Below are 21,260 nucleotides of genomic sequence, written 5' to 3' on the forward strand. Positions count from 1 at the left end.
CTGCATTCTGAAGTAAGGGCTGAGGAGCATGTGATGGAAGAAGCATGCAAGACAAAGGAGGTAAGGCCTGGATAGAATAGCAGCTTTTGAGGAGAATTGAGATGTTGAATAGTGTGGCAGTAGGATGAGATTTCTTGAGTGTGGCATGCAAGATCCATTATGAGACAGAAAACTTCACGCTTATTTTCTTTCAATTGACTTCTCTGTTACAACATGGCTGCTGGCTACTTCAGGGAGGTGTCAAAATCATCGGTTCTTCCAAAATAACATGCATAGAATAGAGGCTGCTATTGCATGTTAATAGACATTCCTCGAATTAACTCTCAGTGTACTCTGTTGTAGCTGTTGGCTGCAATAAAAGATTGAAAAACTTCATCACAGCTACACCTACAGGCATGCTGTTAAAGTTATCATTTTAAAATAGGGTTTTCACAGACAAAGCCTAACATCAGATTTTGTAATACATTTAGAAATGGCAAGTAATAAGCTTAAGCAGTCCTTAAATCTGCAAAGGTTAGCAGCAACACTAAAATTGCAGTTTAACTCAGAAATTGCTCCCCAAACATGATCTCAAAAGCACATGATGTGAAATTACCTGGTGGAGTTCATCTCGCCTAACTCTAGTGTCAGACTATTTTGAGCACCGTTCATGCTCATCAAGGGGTAAGTGAAATGTCTCAGAAGTTCAGACATCTTCTCAAAGAATTTCTTGAATGTTTGGAGGCATGTACCATCTCAGCATTATTACGCAATTCTGTGCCAGGCAAGAGGATTGTATTTGTACAAATAAGGCACTATCTGGCTGTAACTGGTAACTGCAGCTTCAAGTCACAGAGCAATCGCCATGGCATAAATATCTTTTGAACTCCTTAAAGCTATATTTTAACATCATTACTGCTCATTCGACATTTCTTCCAAATTGGAAGAAACAATCGAAGTTTGTGCTCTATCAGACTTGGATATTTCACGTGATGACTTACAAATTGTATTGGTGCTCCTGATGAATTATCATGTCAGGAGACCCTTAAGAGTGTTTTGGGAGATGACTGTAACACACATTATTCAGACCTTGTTCCAATTTAACAGCAACTGACAGCCTCGGTTGTTCAATGCAGATTTCAGTCCTTGCGCAACTTCAACCTCTGAGCTTAGAGTGCTTTTTTATTATTATTTATCACAATTTTATGATTGTTTATGGAGGTACTTACCTCTGTGTTGAACGATCAACTCCCTCCTGAGCACTAGAACTGCTTGGCTAATGTCTTTGCAGCTCTAGAACCTTTGACTCAATCTCAAAGGCATTTTCAGTATAGTGGTAAATAGCTTTGTGTACCATCGTAAAATTGTGTTATAATTCCCAAGAATAAAAGAAATCTCCATAATGTTTATTTCATTATGAATAATGAATAGCTTGTATTTCTGTTTTAAAAATACATTTATTAGCAACAGAACCCTATATGGGATTTTTTATGGAGTGTAGGGTTATGTTTATATAATAGTCCTAAGAAAATGATTTACATTTGTTTAATTGATCTTCGTTAAGAGTGTTGCTAGGTAACATGACATACGTTGCCAAAGTACAGGAGGAATCAGCTGTGTTGTGACATTTTTTTTCTATTTTTCTTTAAAAAGTGTTCTAACTCCACATGGTGTCAAATCTGCTCCATTCAGTAGTCTTGGAATTATTCAAATTATGCTTTATTTATATAAATTTACTTTACAGATCTGTTATGTCTCGGATTATGAAAATAAATTTCCGGGTCTGTCACACTTAAGTCCAAAATTGAATTCAGAGCTGCAGTAGAAACAAGAAATTATTGCCGTTTTGATCTCCCCTGATGTGTTTTTTTTTGTGCTTTGCAAAGATGAACCGTAGAACATTGTCTGAGGAAAATGATAAATTTGGACACCTTGAATCCTTTCAACATGCGTTTAATTAGGAGCTTAAACATTGATCAGACAGTGGGTTTATCACTACATATGACACTGTGCTGGCTGCAACTTAATCTGGAGACCTTTGCAAGAATAAATTTTGCCTCACCGCTTTGAACTGTTGCAAGAGGTTTATGATGTTCTTGAGGAGACTAGTGTCATTGTAGCATTCCAAGATGTTTAAATCTTAAAATATAGGCTGAGGATTCATTGCGGGAGTGATGATTCAGTGACTTTGAATGAAACTTAGTGCAACAGCTGACGAGAGGAAAATGCTGGATGCTGGACAATGTGAGCCCAGTGTAGCTGATGTGTAACGAGATAGATAGTCCAACATTAAAACCGACAAGATGGTGATGGATATAATGTCGCGTGGACTTGCTCATTGATGTAGCTCTTTCAAAGTAAAGAACACACTTTCTGCTCGGATGCTTGTGTATCTGGAGGCAATAATGCAATTTACACCCAAGTGCTATGTTGTATGTGAGCCCTATAAGATATTAGACCCCATCAAAACCATTGCTCATTGGAATGGCACCAGCATTAGTTGGCTGTGCTGTGGGTTTCTATGTATGTTGATTTGCTGAATTATTTCCTCTCCTAAACTGCAATTTTACATTTGTAAACCTTGAATCCATTGTAGACCCAAAGCTTTCTATCAAACAGTTTGAGGTGAAAAGGTAATCACTCTGTTAGATTCTGCGCACTCAAATGGAGACAGTTTTGTTTTAAGTTAATGAATTATATCTTGTTTGTGGGGAAGGGCAAATGTTTTGGACATGCTAGTTAGGAAAATGAATAAGGTGGCTCATGCTTCTGGACTGAAAACTGACTTCAAATAAGGAAGCCTCAAATGTAAGACTAATATTATTGGCAGCAGAAACAATGGGTTGTTTGTTAATGAGAAGAATGCGTTTTGAGTTGGCCTACAATGCCTAACAATCTTAAAAATATCACAATGTGGTATGTTTAACAATGCTTTACAATCTATCAAGACTGAAAGAAAAGACAAAATCACATTGTGTCCTGATTGAAGACCTTCCCTACATTGATGCTGTGTTCGATACCCAAATGCAAATTCAGCTACAATGATTCACAGACTGTCTGTCCCATGCCTGCAACTTGCTTTCCCTGACCATAGCATCAAGGAATTGATGGTCATGGGACAAGGTGTTGCATCTCCGCCCCGGATTGCATTGAATATAAAGTGATTCCTCAGGTCCATGGTGGCAGGTAATTTGTTCCTTGATGCTGAACCTGGTGCATGCATAGGGAAAGCAGCTATCTGTCTGATTCATGAGACCCTGCACCTTAAGACCAAACTGATAGCTTTCTAAAGCCTGTGTTCTCAGCATGTTGTGAATGTCTGTGAAACATTGTCAACTTATAGCTATCAGAAAAAAGAAGCTCAGCAATTTCCATTTCATGTGGTGCATTATGGATGTATCCTGGCAGAACCAAATCACAAATGTGGCAGTCCTCTCTAAGGCAGAGCTCCCAAGTTTGCTAGCACTCATCAAACAGGTGGTTCTTGTGGCTCAGGCACGTCCACAGACTGAAAGATGTTTGCGTTATCAAAGACTTTCTTTATAGTGAAGTATCCAGAGCCAGATAACCCCCTGTAGAATGCCCAAAGCTTCACTTTAATGATGCTTGCAAGCTTGCTGTTACAGTCCTAGATATTGATTATTGCACCGGGAATCACTAGCTAATGGCAGAGAAAAATGGCCTCACCACCTGCGGACTGGCATGCACCACCATGATGACCAGTGGCTACAGTGGCTTTGCAACACCAAAAGATAAATCCACAACAAGACTCGGTAGCTTCATGTTTGGTGCTTATGGCAGAACCTGTCTGTCGAGGATTGGCCTCTTCAGCCATGAGCAAAGATGCACCATATGAAGACACCCAACTGAAATGGATTTGCTTGCTGCCTGTCCATCGTCTTTCGTAGATGGAAGGTTGCCAGCCTCTTTAGACCCATAGAATCGGGGTGTCTTTTGCAGTGTTTTATATCTGTTTGCTTAAGTGCAGGATGCATTGTTTTTGTGTAGAGTTCTTCTTGCAACACAATAGCAAATAAGTCAGTTCAGGAGCATTGGCTGCAGATGAAAAGCTATAATATATTTATGTTTTCAACTGTACAGCTGTTTAGCTCGAGCAGTTGCTGGTCAATAGTGGCATTCCATGTGTCAGTGAACAAATTCTCTTGATACCTAAAGCTGCAGTTCACACATCACCATAGCTCCAACTGTCGAACATTTCAATCCCTCAGTGTGTTTTCAGCCTCGAGACTCTCCTGGCTGGCTCATGTTTCATTCTTGGCAATTTGCCCTAATGATATCCCTCAGGAGCCTTCAGACCCTGTTCTTTTCCATATTTAATCATGTTATTTTAATCCTGGGATGAGCAAATTATGGTGCAGACGTGACCTTTTCACTGTTATGCTGTTTTTATCGTGAAACATTTTTTAACCTAAGGGTTTACAGTCGATTGTTTTGCACTATGTTGTGATTTAATCAATTGAGTTTGGAATTTGTTTCAATATTATTCTTTTTGTTTTCCAGTTAACGGCTTGTGTTCATGCGTCTGCTGCCATGCTTTATCCAATGTATTGGCAGCATATTTACATCCCAGTGCTCCCTCCCCACCTGCTGGACTATTGCTGGTAAGGCTACTAAGCTACTTGGAGATCCCTACTACAGTTACCATTGCAGCTTTTAAAAGTCAGGATAACGCATGGAGTTGGTACATTAATGTGATATTAACGAGGCAACAGCGGTACCACATCCACAATATAATCGTTATGAATGGCTGCAGTGCAAGTTTCCAAGATGTGCCAGTTTTCTTTTCCAGCTCTTTAATGAGGAGAAGGATTTGAACCTTTGCGTGCTATTCCTAAAAGTGAATTTCTACAGCAATCTTGAAAGGCTGATGTAAAATCTGTTAATTTATTACCATCCATTTCTCATTTTTGTTGGCACTGCAAAATATGGATGTGAGATGTTTCCAGCTGATTGATATGGGATTATTTTTTAATAGTTGACTGGCTTGTTTTGAGGTGAATGTCCACAAAGCCAGTCAACCTGTTAATTTTTTGAAAGAACTGTGTTGGAGCACCAGCTAAAGGGTTTGTTTTGAAAGGCCATGCTGCCCTGTGAAAACCTCTTTTCACTTTTGCAAAACTGGAGATTGTTGCACATAACTTTATTTTCTGTACATTGTTGGCATCGATCATTGCTTTATGGCACTTCACACCTGTAAAAGTGAAAACAGTATGGTACCAGAACAAAAGAAAAGACCCATACGTTCAGCAGTAAAGTTCGGTCGGAAGCAATGTTTGTTATGAGTCGGAAATATAGCATCCATTACTGTGGTAAAACCTGAGAAATTGATCCACGCCTAAAATGGGTATTAAATATGTAAATCGGACATGTGCACCTGTTTGAGACTAGTGCTGGCTGTGTCTTGGTCGTTATCACCCAACTCACCATTGATGTTGATGCGATGTTCTAAAAAATTGTCAACACTGTGGCAGCAAAATAAATAGAATATCCCTCTTGATTGTTAACAATTTTCATCTCTCCAGCTACCTGAACAATTAAATAATTTTGGGGAAAAAATGATGGTACTATTGCCGGTAAGTTGTAGCCATCCTCTTTTTTGTCGACACCTTCACATACCTCATGTCACAAATGACATTATTTCTTTTTTCTAACATTTTTTATTCTCCTCCTTTTTCACATTTTCTCCCAGATTTACACCCAACAATAATCAATAATCAGTAACAAATGTAATGTCAATCCCCATATCAATAACAACGATCCCATCCTCCTACCAAACCCGACATTGGCCCGCATGTTAACATAAATGACAAAAAGGAATGAGGAATGACATTGTTTCTATACATGATTATATACATTGGGTCCATCCATCATTCATTGTAAACAGGAGGTTGTGTACGTTTTTCTCCCATGCTATTTAAATATGTCCTTTAAATAGGACAATATCCCAGATAAGTGCAAGGGGGTCTGGGGGGGGGGGGGGGGGGGGGGGGGGGGGGGAGAGAGAAATGGCTATCATGTCAAAAGATTAGAGTAGGTGTCCAATGACTTGGCAAAAAAAAGTGGATTTATAGGAAGGATTTAGAGAAGCAAGGGTGGAAAAGCTTAGGGAGGAAATTTTAGAATGTGGAGCGAAAGTTGTTGAAGTTATTGTGCCCCTTATTTTATTTTAGACACCTGCGAGAAAAGTAAACTTTTGGAAACCTTCCGAAAGCACGAATGGGGAATTATTCTACCAGTCATGGGCAGGAATTCATAGTGTCTGAAGAGATTGCAAAGTAGCGTTTGTTGTTGGTAGCACCGGACATGGTCAAAACATTAGGAGTGGACGAGGCCAAAAGGGAATTGAAATAAGCAGCATGTGGTGAGCAGGAGCTAAGGCCACAAACAAAAGAGTGTGTTTGACAAACTGAACTTGCTGGAAAGAACCAGAAAAAAAGGCTTCAAACAGGGAGTTGCAGGTGAGATGGGACCACTTACAATGTCAGCTAGCTTGTGCACTGGGAAGGTCAGCAACTGAGTGGAAATGGGTTCAAGGAGCAAGGAGTGAACTTGTGAGCTCAGCAAAGGCATGGGGAGATGTGCGCAAAGTTCAGGGCAAAAGTTCAGTTCAAATTTTGTTTGGTGGGGCAGGGGGAAAGCAGCTAAAACAATGATCTTGTCTTAATGCAGAAGGAACCCATGAGTTTCTTGCATATTGTTAAGGTGGAGAGGACAGGGGAAAGATTCAAGGAACATTGAAGAAGAGAAGGCAGGGTTCATCTTTATTTATCATTATTCCTCCTGTAATGGGTAATTTGGAAAGAGAAGATTGAGATTGAATAGAACTTGGTCCTGCCATTTCAGAAAGTGGCCAATTTCTTGTGGTAGACATACTCCGATTTGTGCCCCTTATTTTACTTTAGGCGCCTGCGCAGAAATAAACTTTTGGAAGCCTTCTGAAAGTAAGAATGGGGAATTATTCTACCAGCCATGGGCAGAAATTCATAGTATCTGATTACCTTTTCAACTTTCTTCCCCCCCAACCGATCCCTTGATGAATTGTTGCCCCTTGCACTCGCCCGTACCACATTGTTTAGTTCACAATTGACCAGGTTTTATAAATTATTTAATGGGATATGGACATCTATGGCTATGCCAGCATTTAATGCCCATCCCTAATTGCACCTTGACAAGGTGGTGATGACTTGCCTTCTTGAAGCATTGCAATCCTTGCAGGTACACCCACAATGCCCTTGGGTTAGTCCATTTGGCACTTCCAGTAGATCAGTTGTCAAAAGGTTGACCTCTTCTGGCAACTGTTGCAGACACCCAGGTTGATGTTTGACAGAGCCTTGGAACTAGCTGCTGGGGGTGGTGTTCAGTTAGTGCTAATTTGGGGAAATAATCTTTGCTTTGAGTTGTCTCTTTTATAACTTCTGTAGCCTGCCCCAAGCCAGTTTCAATGACTTGTGAAGTGTCCTCATTCACTGTGTACCACTAATAATACTTCTGCAAGTTCAGGTTGAGAAACCTGCAATAACCACTTAGAACTATAGAACCTCAGAAATCTTACAGTGCAAAAGGGCACCGCTTTCGTCTCCACCTCTGGTGTTGACTTGTGGAGTGAAAATGTAAATGATCATGCAGCCTTTTGATACAGAAGTTACAGAAGTCTTGCGCTAAAATCTATTTTGCCTGTTACCCTGTTACATCAATGCTGGTACAGCAAACCTGGATTTGGCTGTCTTGCTCCTGCACCGGTTATGGATTCTCAATGTTCCCACTGTTGAAGATAGTACATGACCATTCAACGTCACAAGGATAGCTCAAGCTGTCTCATTGAATATGCAATTCTTAGCCTTCAGTTTCTCTGCTCCCTTTCTGTTCTGTGAGTGTGTTTTAGCAGCTGGCTGTGCCACTGCAACCAGCTATCTGTCAAGGAATCTGAGGACGAGCCCATTGTAATATTGATGCCCAAACTTCAAATTGTGGCAGTGATATCAGTGATGCAGTGAAGGAGTCCTCTATCCAGTGCTGCATTTTTGAGCTTCTGAGGTTGCCATTATGATGAGCAGAGTCTGTTTGCATTTGCCATTTCCTCAAGGATAAGAAGTGGTGTGGCTTTTAACAGCACCATGCATGGACAATTGGGTAAAAGTGTCCAGTTTGAAAGGAGCTCTTAAGCACAAATGAGTAATCATAGCACCGGTTACAACTATTGCTTTTTTTCTTTATAAATTTAGAGTACCCAATTGTTTTCTTTCCAATTAAGGGGCAATTTAGTGTGGCCATCCACCTACCTGCACATGTTTGGGTTGTGCGGTTGAGACCCACGCATACATGGGGAGAATGTGCAAACTTCACACGGACAGTGTCCCGGGGCCCGGATTGAACCCGGGTCTTCAGCACTGTGAGGTAGCAGTGCTAACCACTGTGCCACCGTGCTGCCCAAAGGAAAATTGAGGTTTGATTGGATAGCAGAGGATGGTTCTGAGCAATTGACCTCTGAGTTATGGGTCCAGCACGCTTCCACTGCGCCACTCTGTGCCCCGGTTACAACTATAGCAACATACCCTTGGTAGTGATAACTGTTGTGTGGTCTTTCACAGTCAACTTGGTGAAACAGTCATTAATGACCATGGCACATTCCTGCCTTAGCCGAGGTTATCAAGGGAAGGTTCGGCTATGGCAGTCAACGTGGATGGGAGAGGTGCATTGGGACTTAGGGTTTCTGATACTAACATGTTTCCAAGTCTGTCTGCTTTGGGATGTTGCTAGATTTTCATTAATTGAATTCTATTGGATGTAATGGTTCAGTATCAAAATATAGAATACAGTTTGTTTTATATTTGACATTTGTTTCAAATTCCTTCTTTAATATCTTTTATTTTTAAAAATATTTTTATTAAACATATTTTGATAAATATGAAGTAATAAAACAAAACAAACAACCAAAAAACAGCATCCTCCCAACATCCAATGGTGACTAGCTCTTTAAAGATCAGAATAAAAGGCCACCATCTTTTATAAAACCACTCCATTGCACCCCTTAGCATGTACTTAATTTTCTTAATATGTAAAAACTCCATTAGATCCCCAGCCACAGTGAGGCATTGGATGGAGAAGCTGACCTTCACTCCAACAGAATCTGCTTGCGAGGCGAAGGCTAAGACATTCTCCTGCACCCGTCTGCAGCTCCAGAAGATCTGACACCCCAAATGTGTCTGCCAGGAGACTGGGCTCGGGCTCCGATTCCATCTGTAGAATCACCGACATGTCTCTGAAGAAGGAAACCCAAAACCTCACCAGCTCAGGACATGTCCAAAACATATGCATATGGTTTGTTGTGCCCCTCCCACAATGTTCACACTTGCTCTCCACCCCCTCAAACAACCAACTCATCCTAGCCCTAGTTAAGTGCTCCCGATGTACCACCTTCAACTGTATCAACCCCAGTCTCGCGCACGATGAAGTGGCCGATGCAAGGCTTCACACCACACCCCCTCCTCTAATTCCACCCCTAACTTCTCCCATTTTAGTTTAATATCTTTTCAATATTGGACGTTGAGAGCTTGCTTTCCTAGTCATGTTAGTTTTGTTCTGTGGAATATTTGATGTACCTTTTATTCTTTGTTGAAAATACAACAAAATGAGAAACACAACATCAGACATCGAACATTTAATTCTCTGAGCATACTGCTGCTTTATAAGCAAGACTGATGTTTTGTACTAATTTAAAAATACTTCAGCTGCTAAATTGATTTGTTTTTAACTGAATTTTCAGCTGTTTAAAATTATAATGCCTCAAGTAAAGGGTGTGAATTTGTTGTCTTTTTTTCTTACTGTGGAATATCAAAAAACACTTTCTGATCAGCGTTGTCTTATCTGTAGATCAAAATGATTTGAATTGGCAAATGTTTCTGCCTTTTATATAATACAGCACAAGCATCAGATTATAATTGAATACCATCAAATATGCTGAGGGGCAAAAAGTACTGTATGATTACTGCGAGCGAGTTATTTTAACTTAATTGAACTAACTGTTTTTTTGTCTACCATGTACATGAAGTTTTTAGATCAGACCGCTGGATTTCACAAAACTTAAAAAATGTATTTTAAAGTTTACTGTGCTGAAGGATATTAATCCTTCTGCAAAATAAGATGATGTACAATACTTTAGCTTTAAAAGCAGCATACGAATCATATTTGTGTTGTCAATTTGCTGTTCACTGTTGATGCAGTAGATATTTCACGAAAGGATTAAAGATATCAAGATCAGACTTTAAAGTATTAAATTGCATATATAAATACATAATGAAGTTATTGTGTTTCAGGGGCAGAATACATACACAGAATCACAGAATTGTTACAGCACAGTATTATATGCCAGTCTTCCAAATTCACTGGGGACCGGTGAAGTGTTCTGGGGATTACATTTCTGGCAGGGTTTATGTTGCTGTTTACACAAATTAAGCTAGTCATGACTATTCAGAAATTGAGATTAAAATGTTATTGGCTAGAGACTACATTGTGTGTGCTGTAAATAATGGGGGTATGGTGGAAGGGGAAGAAACAATTGAACCATTCATAAAAATCCAAGTTAGCTTCTGAGGAACCTGTTTCCTGCACTAAAAAACTGGAAACAACAAAGAACAGCAAATATATGGCTAATTTTTGCGTCTTTCTCCCTCCAGCATATTAAACAACGAAAGTAGTCATTAACACTTACCTCATTTTGAAATGAACAATATATAACTAATTTAGCTGCCTGATATTTGTGCTTGAAATGCCCATTCTTCACTCAAAGATAGGTAACCGTTAATGCTAATCTTTAATACCAGATAGCATTGTTTCAGAAGCCACCCATCACACTGTAAATAAAAATCAATGAAGGAGTTGTCAGTCCATATGTGTAGCATTGTGATGGGAACTCAGAATCTGATATTAAATTGATCACTTGGTAGTCCTTTACCAGATGCAATTTTTCAGTTCAGTTTATTACAGCAGAGCTACTGTTTACAGGATAACTCATATACCGTGCAGTATTTCCACAAGCCTGGTTTCGTGAGATGGGAGCAATTATTTGGCACTTAACTTGCCTGCTCTGCATAATGTACGGACAGTAATTGCTACAGGAAATCACATATTTAACAAATAAAATCCTTCAGCGAAAGCAGGCCTTGTTAACAGTTGCCCATCTCAATTGTAATTTGCGTGCCAAAGAAACATTACTTTATAATTTACCATTTTTTTCCATGAGATGTAAATGTGTCTGTGCGTGCACAATTTTGGCTTGCACTATGTTTCATGTATAGATCTCTGGCTGAAAAATATTTTGCATATGAAGCAATTCTGAGATGAGTAATACTTGAATTAATGCACTGCAAGCATATAGAACATAGAACAGTACAGCACAGAACAGGCCCTTCGGCCCTCGATGTTGTGCCGAGCAATGAAATGAAATGAATGAAAATCGCTATTGTCACGAGTAGGCTTCAATGAAGTTACTGTGAAAAGCCCCTAGAACAGGCCCTTCGGCCCTCGATGTTGTGCCGAGCAATGATCACCCTACTCAAACCCACGTATCCACCCTATACCCGTAACCCAACAACCCCCCCTTAACCTTACTTTTTAGGACACTACGGGCAATTTAGCATGGCCAATCCACCTAACCCGCACATCTTTGGACTGTGGGAGGAAACCGGAGCACCCGGAGGAAACCCACGCACACACGGGGAGGATGTGCAGACTCAGCACAGACAGTGACCCAGCCGGGAACTGAACCTGGGACCCTGGAGCTGTGAAGCATTGACGCTAACCACCATGCTACCGTGCTGCCCCTGTTTATCCTGTTTATTTTTTTTTATTTTGAAAAAATATTGTACCTGATGTTTATTTTTAAATGTTCTCCACCTGTTTTCACGTGATGTGTCAGTTGCTTCACTTGATCTAGTTGGCAGGTAGTGCAAAAATAGTGTAAAGGTGATTCCCTTGTTTCCTCCCATTTTGTAATTATCCCTTGTTTCCTGCAGAGGAGCATCTTGCACTTGTTTGCCCCTGATGGCATAATAGAATTGAGAAGCTCTTGGTTTAAGTTGTGAATATGTAGGGCACATTCCATGGTGCAGAGAATTGCTTCACAAACTGCCTTGTACTTGATTTTCAGTAACTGTGTTCTGATCTTATAAATACTTCCTTTGACATATAAAGTTTATTTAGTTTTGTTTCTTTGTTCCAGTGCCCCGATGCCCTATCTGGTTGGAGTTCACTTGAGTTTAATGGATGTAAGTTGAATATGTTTGCTATTTTTAGTCCCCCGTGTTGACTTGTAGTATAGAGATCTTATTACACGGCTTGAAGGACAGAAAGCACATGTTGACTAAATGTCAAAGCCAGAATGCCATCAATTGCAACCTTGCGTTCCAAAAGTTAAAGCAAGCTTCATAAATAACAATTAAGTAGTGAAAAAAGTATGAATCATTGGATTGTTCTCAAGATATTTTGGGAAAATGGAGAAAATATTTCAATTAGAGAAAACAACTTGGAAATAAAAAGGGTATGCTTTTTGATATATAACCATTTTGCTGAATGTCTTGACTTTATATTTTCAAAACAGTGGTCCACTACAGTTTGGTGGGAAGATGGGTGGGGGTGGGGGGTTGAGGGCTGTCCCTCACAGATTATTTCCTGGACTGTTTGGGCTAAATTATAAGATCTCTACAGGTAGAATTGTGGGTGAAGAATGCAAGAGGTAGCCTCTACCTACAATTGTTTAGACTTTAAGACAACGTTATCCATCAATCTCCCAACTGCTTATCTGAAGTTTAGAAAAATGGACCTAGAAATAATGTTCAATTCTTACATTGCAAATTAACCTACATTGTTTATACCGTTACAAGTCAAATAACTACCAAGGCAATGTTGCAACATATAATTGAATTAAACCATCTTCTTGATAATGTATATTTTTTCATTGCTGAAATTGTGTTTGCAACATAAAATTAAAAATTACAGTTTAAAAATATTGCTCTGGGGAATTGGGTGGTATGGTGTTTTTAGACACTGATCTTTAGCTTGGAATAGGTTCAAATCCAGCATCTTTCCTCTATTTGTTGGTTTAAGGGAACCAATGTGAAGTATATTTGACAGATTCATTTACTCGTGAGCATGAACCAGGATAGGTGCTGCAAGGAATAGGAAAAAAGAGTTGTCAAGTTGGTGTAGCAGGGTGTATTGTTCTGAGATGGGCTGAGACATACCATTGCATGAGAATAAAGGGAAACTGACTCTGCATCTGGCTGTGCTGTACCTGACCTGCTGCTGACATTGGATTCCTGAAATGTGAGGAATTCCAATTCCCAACCATTGACATTCCAGAACTTGTTGAGTAAAAAAAAATGTTACATTTTGCTGCGAAGAGTTCAGAGCAGAATTATTCCTGCATGTTTTGACTCTACTTTTTAAATGCTCTTTTTTTTTTAAATTAATTTTCCGGGATGTGGGCGTCACTGACTAGGCCAACATTTATTGCCCATCACTAGTCGCTCTTCAGAATGTGGTACTGAGCTGCCTTTTGAACTGCTACAGTCCCTGAGGTGTAGGCACACCCATATTGGCTTTAGGGAGTGAATTCCAGGATTTTGACCCAGCGATAGTGAAGGAACGGTGATATATTTCCAAGTCGGGAAGGGAATAATTAGGGGAGGGTTGGAACATAGGGTGTCCCTGTATGCTGATCCTCTTTTACTTTACGTGACGAACCCAGTCCCCACCTTGGGTGATATAATACAACTGTTAAGGTGCTTTGGCTCCTTTTCAGGATATAAATTAAATCTGCAAAGGAGTTGATTTCCGGTGAACCCCCCCGGGAGGGGAGCCAACCTGGGGATGCTTCCATTTCGCTTGCCGGTTCCTACTTTAGATATCTGGGGGACCGAATGGCCCAAAATTGGACCTGACTTCGTAAATTGAATAATACTAGCCTGGTAAATAGAGTCAAGACCAACCTACAAAGGTGGGATAACCTTCCCCTGTCCTTGGCAGGCAGGGTCCAGTCAATCAAATGAACATTTTGCCACGATTTTTGTTTTTGATCCAGTGTCTGCCGATTTTCCTTCCTAAATCTTTTTTTGGGAAGAGTTGGGAAGTTGATACCATCCTTTACATGGGCGGGCAAGACCTCGAGGATTCATAGGGCAGTCCTTTGAAGGGAGAGACAGTCGGGGAGCCTGGCGCAGCCGAACCTGATATTTTATTACTGGGCAGCTATTGCAGAGAAGGTGTTAGGTTGGTGTTATGGTCTGGGAGCAATGTGGGTGCAGATAGAATCGATGTGACGGCATCTCTCCCGTTCACACTGGCAAAATATTCACCAAATTCAGTGGTTGTTTCCATTTTGAAGTTATGGGGACAATTTCGACAACATTTTAAACTTCCCATCTGTGCTAATCTCGCCATGTTTGGGGAGTGGCACGGGAAGGGAGTGGCAAGAGTGGGCGATTTGTTCCTGGTAGGGTGGTTTGCCAGTCCAGAGGAATTGACAGAAAGGTTTGGGCTCTTGGGTTCAAATTCATTCAGATATCTCCAAGTTCGCAATTTTGCGAAACGGATCTTTGCGACATTCCCCGTGGCGCCACCAGCATCTCTAATGGAGAGGATTCTTTATCTCGCTGGGTCGGAGGAAGGGGGCACTTCTGATATTTCTGGATTGATTTTGTTGAAAGATTTGTGTCAGTGAAGTGGGTTAAGGCAAGGTGGGAAGAGGAGTCGGGGGCCCATATTGGATGACGAGTTGTGGAGTGAGGCCCTTTGCAGGGAGAACTCTACGTATTTGTGCGCGAGGCTTGGTTTGATCCAATTTAAGATCGTTTTTAGGGTGCACCTGACCAAGTCTAGAATGAGTCACTTCTTTGATGGGATTGGAGAGGGTTCGAGCACTGCACAAGATTTCTGGCTAATCACAAACACATGTCCTGGTTTTGTCCCAGACTTGTGGGTTTTTGGGTCTCCTTCTTTAGCACCATGTAGGCGATTCTGAAAATTGAGCTGGAGCCCTGTTCTTTAGTGGCCATGTTTGGGGTGTCAGACTTGCCGGAGCTGCAGATGGTCGCAGGGGCCAATGTCCTGGACTTCGCCCGCTGATTGCCCAGAGGCGAGAATTGCTAGAATGAAATTGTCTATTGCCACCCAGTGCCTCAGTGTGGCTTGGGGGCCTTTCGAGTTCCAAGACCTAGAGAAAGTTACGTACACCATAAGGGGAGCAATCGAGGGGTTCTATCAGGGGTGGCAGTCTTTTATTGTTTCTTTCAAAGAATTGACCACCATTAGTTCTTGGGGAGAGTGGGGGGTTAGATTTAGTGAGGCGCTATTTGATGTTTCTGTTTTTATGGTTGATGTATGTAAATTTGTTTACTATTTTGCTATTTAAAAATGTTAATAAAAATATATATATTTTTTAATTTCCAAGTTAGGATGGTGAATGACTTGGAGGGGAACCTCCACGTGGCGGCGTTCAGTCCTCTTGTCCGTCTAGATCAGGGGTGGGCAAACTTTTCCGTGCAAGGGCCACATTCAGAAATTCACAATTTTATAGGGCCGCATAGTATATTAAGTAAAGTAATTACCTCACCCGGTTATGATTCTGGGCGCCTCATATAGAACATAGAACATAGAACAGTACAGCACAGAACAGGCCCTTCGGCCCTCGATGTTGTGCCGAGCAATGATTACCCTACTCAAGTCAACGTATCCACCCACCCTATACCAGTAAGTAACCCAACAGCCCCCCCCCCCCCCCCCCCCCCCCCCCCCCCCCCCCCCCCGCATTAACCTTAAAAAAAAAAAAAAAAATTTAATTTAAAAAAAAGTTTTTTTTTTTTAATGACTTGGTGGGCCGCATAAAGACCTTTGGCGGCCCGCGGGCCGTAGTTTGCCCACCCCTGGTCTAGATGGTAGCGGTTGTGGGTTTGGAAGGTGCTGCCAAAGAAACCTTGTTGAGTTCCTGCAGTGCATCATGTAGATGGTACACACGGCTGCCACTGTTCATCGATGGTGGAGGCATTGAATGTTTGTGGAAGGGGTAACTATCAAGCGGGCTACTTTGTCCTGGATAGTGTAGAGCTTCTTGAGTGTTGTTGGAGCTGCACTCATCCAGGCAAGTGGAGAGTATTCCATCACATTCCTGACTTGTGCCTTGTAGATAGTGGACATGCTTTGGGAGGGGTCAGAAGGTGAGTTATTTGCAACATGATTCCTAGCCTTTGACCTGCCCTGGTAGCCACAGTATTAATATGGCTAGTCAGTTCAATAAATCCCAGGATGTTAAATGGGGGATTCAATGATGGAAATGTCAAGGGGTTTGACCCTCTCTTGCAGGAGATGGTCATTGTCTGGTACTTGCGTGTCACGAATGTTACTTGCAACTTGCCAGCCCAAGCCTGGATATTATCCCGGTCTTGCTGCATTTGGACATGGACTGCTTCATTATGTCAGGATTCTCAAATGGTGCTTATTATTGTGCAGTCATCTGCGAATATCCCCATTTCTGACTTAATGAAGAAGGTCGTTGATGAAGCAGCTAAAGCTGGTTGGGCCGAGGACGTTACCCTGAGGAACTCCTGCAGTGATATCCTGGAGCTGAGATGATTGACCTCTAATCATGACCACAATGTTCCATTGTGCCAGGTATGACTCCAACCAGCGGAGGGTTTCCCCATGATTCCCATTGACTCCAGTTTTACTGAGCTCCTTGATGCCATATTCGGTCAGATGATGCCTTGATGTCAAGTCAGTCACTTTCACTGCACCTCTGGCATTCAGCTCTTTTGTTCATGTTTGAAACAAGGGGTGTAATGAGGTTAGGAGTTGAGTGATCCTGGTGAAACACAAACCGAGCGCCCATGAACAGATTATTGCTGAGTAAATGCTGCTTGATAGCACTGTTGATGACCCCCTTCCATCATTTCACTGATGATCGAGAGTAGAGTGGTGGCAATTGGCCAGGTTGGATTTTTGCTGTTTCTTGTGTACGGGACATTCCTGGACAGTTTTCCAAATTGCTGGGTAAATACCTGTATTATAGTTGTCCTGGAACAGTTTGGCTTGTGGCATGGCAAGTACTATTGCTGGAATATTGTCAGGTTCCATAGCCTTTGCAGTATCTAGTGCCTTGAACCATTTCCTGAAACCACGTGAAATGAATCTGGGGATCTCTGGAGGAGACTGAGGTGGACCATCCTCTCGGCACTTCTGGCTGAGGATTATTGTGAATGCTCAGCCTCGTCTTTTGCACTGAAGTGCCGGGCTCCTCCCTCGTTGAGAAGGGGACATTTGTGGTGCCTCCTCCTTCAGTGAGTTGATTAATTGTCCACCACCATTCATAAGTAGACGTGGCAGGATTGTAGAACTTAGATCTGATCCGTTCGTTGTGGGATTGCTTAGCTTTGTCTATCACTTGCTGCTTATGCTCTTTGGCATGCTAGTAATCCTGTGTTGTAGCTTCAGCAGGTTTACACTTTATTTTTCAGTCTGCCTGCTGCTGCTCCTGGCATGCTCTCCTGCACATTCCATTGAACCAGGGTTGATCTCCTGGCTTGGTGGCAATGGTAGAGTGGGGGATATGCTGGGCCAATGAGACTAGTAACAATTCTGCTGCTGCTCCACAGAATCTCATGGATGCCCTGTCTTAAGTTACTCGATCTGTTCAAAGTCTAGCTCATTTAGCACAGTGGTAGTGCCACACAACATGATGGAGGGTATGCTCAATTTGAAGCTGGGACTTGGTCTTCACAAAGACTGTCAGTGGATCCTGTCATCGACAGGTGCATCCCCGGCAGGCACATGGGTGAGGATGAGGACAAGTATGTTTTTCCCTCCTGTTGGTTCCCTCATCAGCTTCCACATTCCAGGTCTAGCAGCTGTGTCCTTTAGGACCTGGCCAGCTTGGTCTGTGGTGGTACTGTCGGGCCACTCTTTGGATGGACATTGAAGTCCCCCACCCAAAGTACATTCTGTGCCTTTCCCACCCTCAGTGCTTCCTCCAAGTGGTGTTGAACATGGAGGAGTACCGAGTCATCAGCTGAGGGGGGACAGTGCGTGGTAATCAGCAGGTGGTTTCCTTGCCTATGTTTAACTTGAAGCCATGAGACTTCATGAGGTCCAAAGTCAATGTTGAGGACTCTCAGGGCAACTCCCTACCAATTGTATTCCATGAAGTGTTGGCTAGTGTGGACTTGAGAGATGAACAGACACTTCCAACACTGATGAAGGTTCAACTCAATTTTATTAACTACTTCTAACTAACTAACACACGATGACTGTGGGTCTAAATGATGCTAACTTAAACTAGAGACCTAAGCCTTGTCAGGACCAGTTGATTTTCTCAGCACGTGGTGTGAGTCTGTGCTGGGCTGGATGAGTTCTTGTTACACTGAGGCAGCACCCAGAATGAGTGGGAACCGTGGTGCCCTCTTCCTTTATAGTGTGTGTATTCTAACTGGTGATTGGCTGCGGTGTTTGTACATGTTGATTGGTCCCTGTGTGTGTCCATCAGTGTGTGTCTGCACCATGATATACTGGTGTATATTATGACATTCCACTGTGCTGCCATCTCTGCTGGTTGCCTGTGAGACTGGACATACCAGGAATAGTGATGGTGGTGCCTGGGACATGATTTGTAAGGTATGATTCTGTAAATATGACTATGTCAGGCTGTTGGAAATGGAATGGAAATCACTTATTGTCACAAGTAGGCTTCAATGAAGTTACTGTGAAAAGCCCCTAGTCACCACATTCCGGCACCTGTTCGGGGAGGTTGGTACAGGAATTGAACCGTGCTGCTGGCCTGCCTTGGTCTGCTTTAAAAGCCAGCGATTTAGCCCAGTGTGCTGTTAGTCTGTGAGACAGCTCTCCCAATTTTTGACAAGCCCCCAGATGGTAGTAAGGAGGACTTTGTAGTGTAGGCAGTGGTGGGTTTGCCATTGTCGTTTTTGGTGCTGAGGTCGATGCTGGGTGGTCCGGCTGGTTTCATTCCTTTGTGTTTTCGTTGTAGTGGTTGAATACAGCTGAATGGCTTGCTAGGCCATTTCAGAGAGCATTTCAGAGTCAATGACATTGCTGTGGGTCTGGAGTCACATGTAGGCCAGACCAGAAGAGGGTTGCAGGATTCCTTCCCTAAAGGACATTAATGAACCAGGTGTTTTGTTTTACAGCAAACGACAATGGTTTTTCATGGTTATCATCAGACTTTTATTTCCAGATGTTTTATTGAGTTTCAGTTTCTGCAACTTGGGTCCAAACCCCACCATGACGGCTGGTGGAACTTAAATTCAATTAATATATCTGGAATTGAATCATCTCAGTAATAGTGACTGGCAACCACTCTCCGTGGTCGTAAAAAAAACACCTTTAAGTAAGGAAATTTGCCATATGTACCTGGTCTGGCCTACAGGTCACTCCAGACCCACAGCAATGTGGTTGGCCTCTGAAATGGCCTAGCAAGCCACTCAGTTCTACGAAACTGCTGCCAAGTCTAAAAGGAATGAAATTGGACAGCCCACCTGCCATTGACCTAGGCCTAACAGCACTGCGGGTGGTCCTACAATACATGGACTGCCGGGTTTCAAGAAGGTGCCTTACTACTCAAGGGCAATTAGAGATGGGCAATAAATGCTGGCTTAGCTAGTGACACCCGCCTCCCGTGAATGAATAAAGAAGAAAGAAAAATACACTGTGTCCAAATTCAATGTGGGCATGAACTGGCATGCAGTGAAATGCAGAACCCGCATCTGTAAATTTCTGTTTCCAGCCTTAAATCAGAAGTTTCAACTCATTCAACCATCATTCATGCACATTCGGCACAGCCTGTTTAAGCACCTGCAACCAGGCGAACTTTTCAATTTTTAATGTGACTTGTACTTAAAACTGGATTAAAAGAAACATAATACAGAGCAGGTCTCATTAAGGATACTTTTTTTTAAACGCTGAAAAAAAATCGCAATTAAAAGACCAGTAGAATGACTTTGTTTCCTGCTGTGTCTGAAAGCCTGGTGGCAATGTTAAGAGACCCCCTCCTTGAACAAGTGCAATTGGAAGCTGGTGGCATTTGAGAGTCAATGGGGTATAGCCAGTTTAGTGGGCAGGATTCATTTGGACGCAAGTTTTGATTGACGGACATGAAAGGCAAAAGAGACTTGGGTGCATTGCAGTTTTGCCCGAAACACTATGACCTTTTAAGCTACGTAATTCGTTTGTGCTGAGATTGTATGTATCTGGGCACAAATAATGTTCCAGGATGCAAGTTTTAGTGTTGTTGTCACAACAGACTTCCTGTTTATATGCTGTATCTGCTGAGTTCTGATTATTTTTAAAGCTAATTTTATTCAGTTATATTCCATAAGTTATAATTTAATTAATTTTGCAAAGTTTTAGCCACATCCTAACATATATACACTGGTTCTAACTGTTCCTGCATTAGTTCAAATACATACACCCTTTCATCAAATTAAAAACACAGATTCGAAAAGATAACTTCTGGGAGAATATTGATACAAGTGAAGCAGATGAAAATCGTACACATCTCCGCAAATGATGCTCAACTTAGAGTCAGTCTGATTTGATTGGGAATTTAAGGAAAAACATAATTTTACAGTGAGCTTCAGGGTCCCCCACATCCCCCACCCAGGTGCAATGTCATCCCCCACACACATGGGCATTACCCCACACCCTCTCAAGAAGGACACCCTGCTAAGGGACTGCTGAGGGTCGCCACTTTTCAGACTTATCCATCCCCTTTCCCCTTTTAGGACCGCCACCCTTAACCCCCACCAACTTTTATTCGGCCCCTTCATACATGCCCTTCACCCCCACCCTGTAACCCCTCTCATCCCCTCCCCTTTCAGAGGCCTGCCCCCCCCCTCCCCCCAGACCCTGACCCTTGGCAATGTAACACTGGCACCCTGCCCTGGTCCTGGCACCCTGGCAATGCCCCTGCCAGCTTGGGTATCACCTGGGCTCCCTAGCAGTGCCAAGCAGGGTTACAGAGGGAGAGACAGGGGGTCACCATGTACTGTCCCCGAACATCCAGGGGCTCCAATGGCTTTGGTGACCCTCGAGGTGCTGCTACATTTGTGTGGCCCAGACTTCACCAGGAAGGCCATTTGGTCCCAGGTGCTGGGAGAATCCAGCACAAACATATTTAAATTAAATGTATGCTGATTCAACGAGGGCGAGATCTAGATCGCGACGTCTCGCGAGGTGCGGATGCATTGATGCCAGTAAATCGT

The 21,260-nt window shown here is 42.3% G+C and overlaps 1 protein-coding gene across 3 annotated transcripts in view; it reads left to right on the forward strand.

The window, feature by feature from the left end:
• Window positions 1-21,260, forward strand: part of dennd1b (DENN/MADD domain containing 1B) — a 393,500-nt gene that overhangs the window by 251,123 nt on the left and 121,117 nt on the right. For all 3 annotated transcript variants that reach the window (XM_038794858.1, XM_038794860.1, XM_038794861.1), the window contains 2 exons: window positions 4,501-4,601; window positions 12,218-12,263. In XM_038794858.1, the coding sequence (XP_038650786.1) occupies window positions 4,501-4,601; window positions 12,218-12,263 (147 nt within the window). The remainder of the gene's footprint in view (window positions 1-4,500; window positions 4,602-12,217; window positions 12,264-21,260) is intronic.

The sequence above is a fragment of the Scyliorhinus canicula genome, chromosome 4 (assembly GCF_902713615.1).
Source record: "Scyliorhinus canicula chromosome 4, sScyCan1.1, whole genome shotgun sequence".
Classification (NCBI taxonomy): Eukaryota; Metazoa; Chordata; class Chondrichthyes; order Carcharhiniformes; family Scyliorhinidae; genus Scyliorhinus; species Scyliorhinus canicula.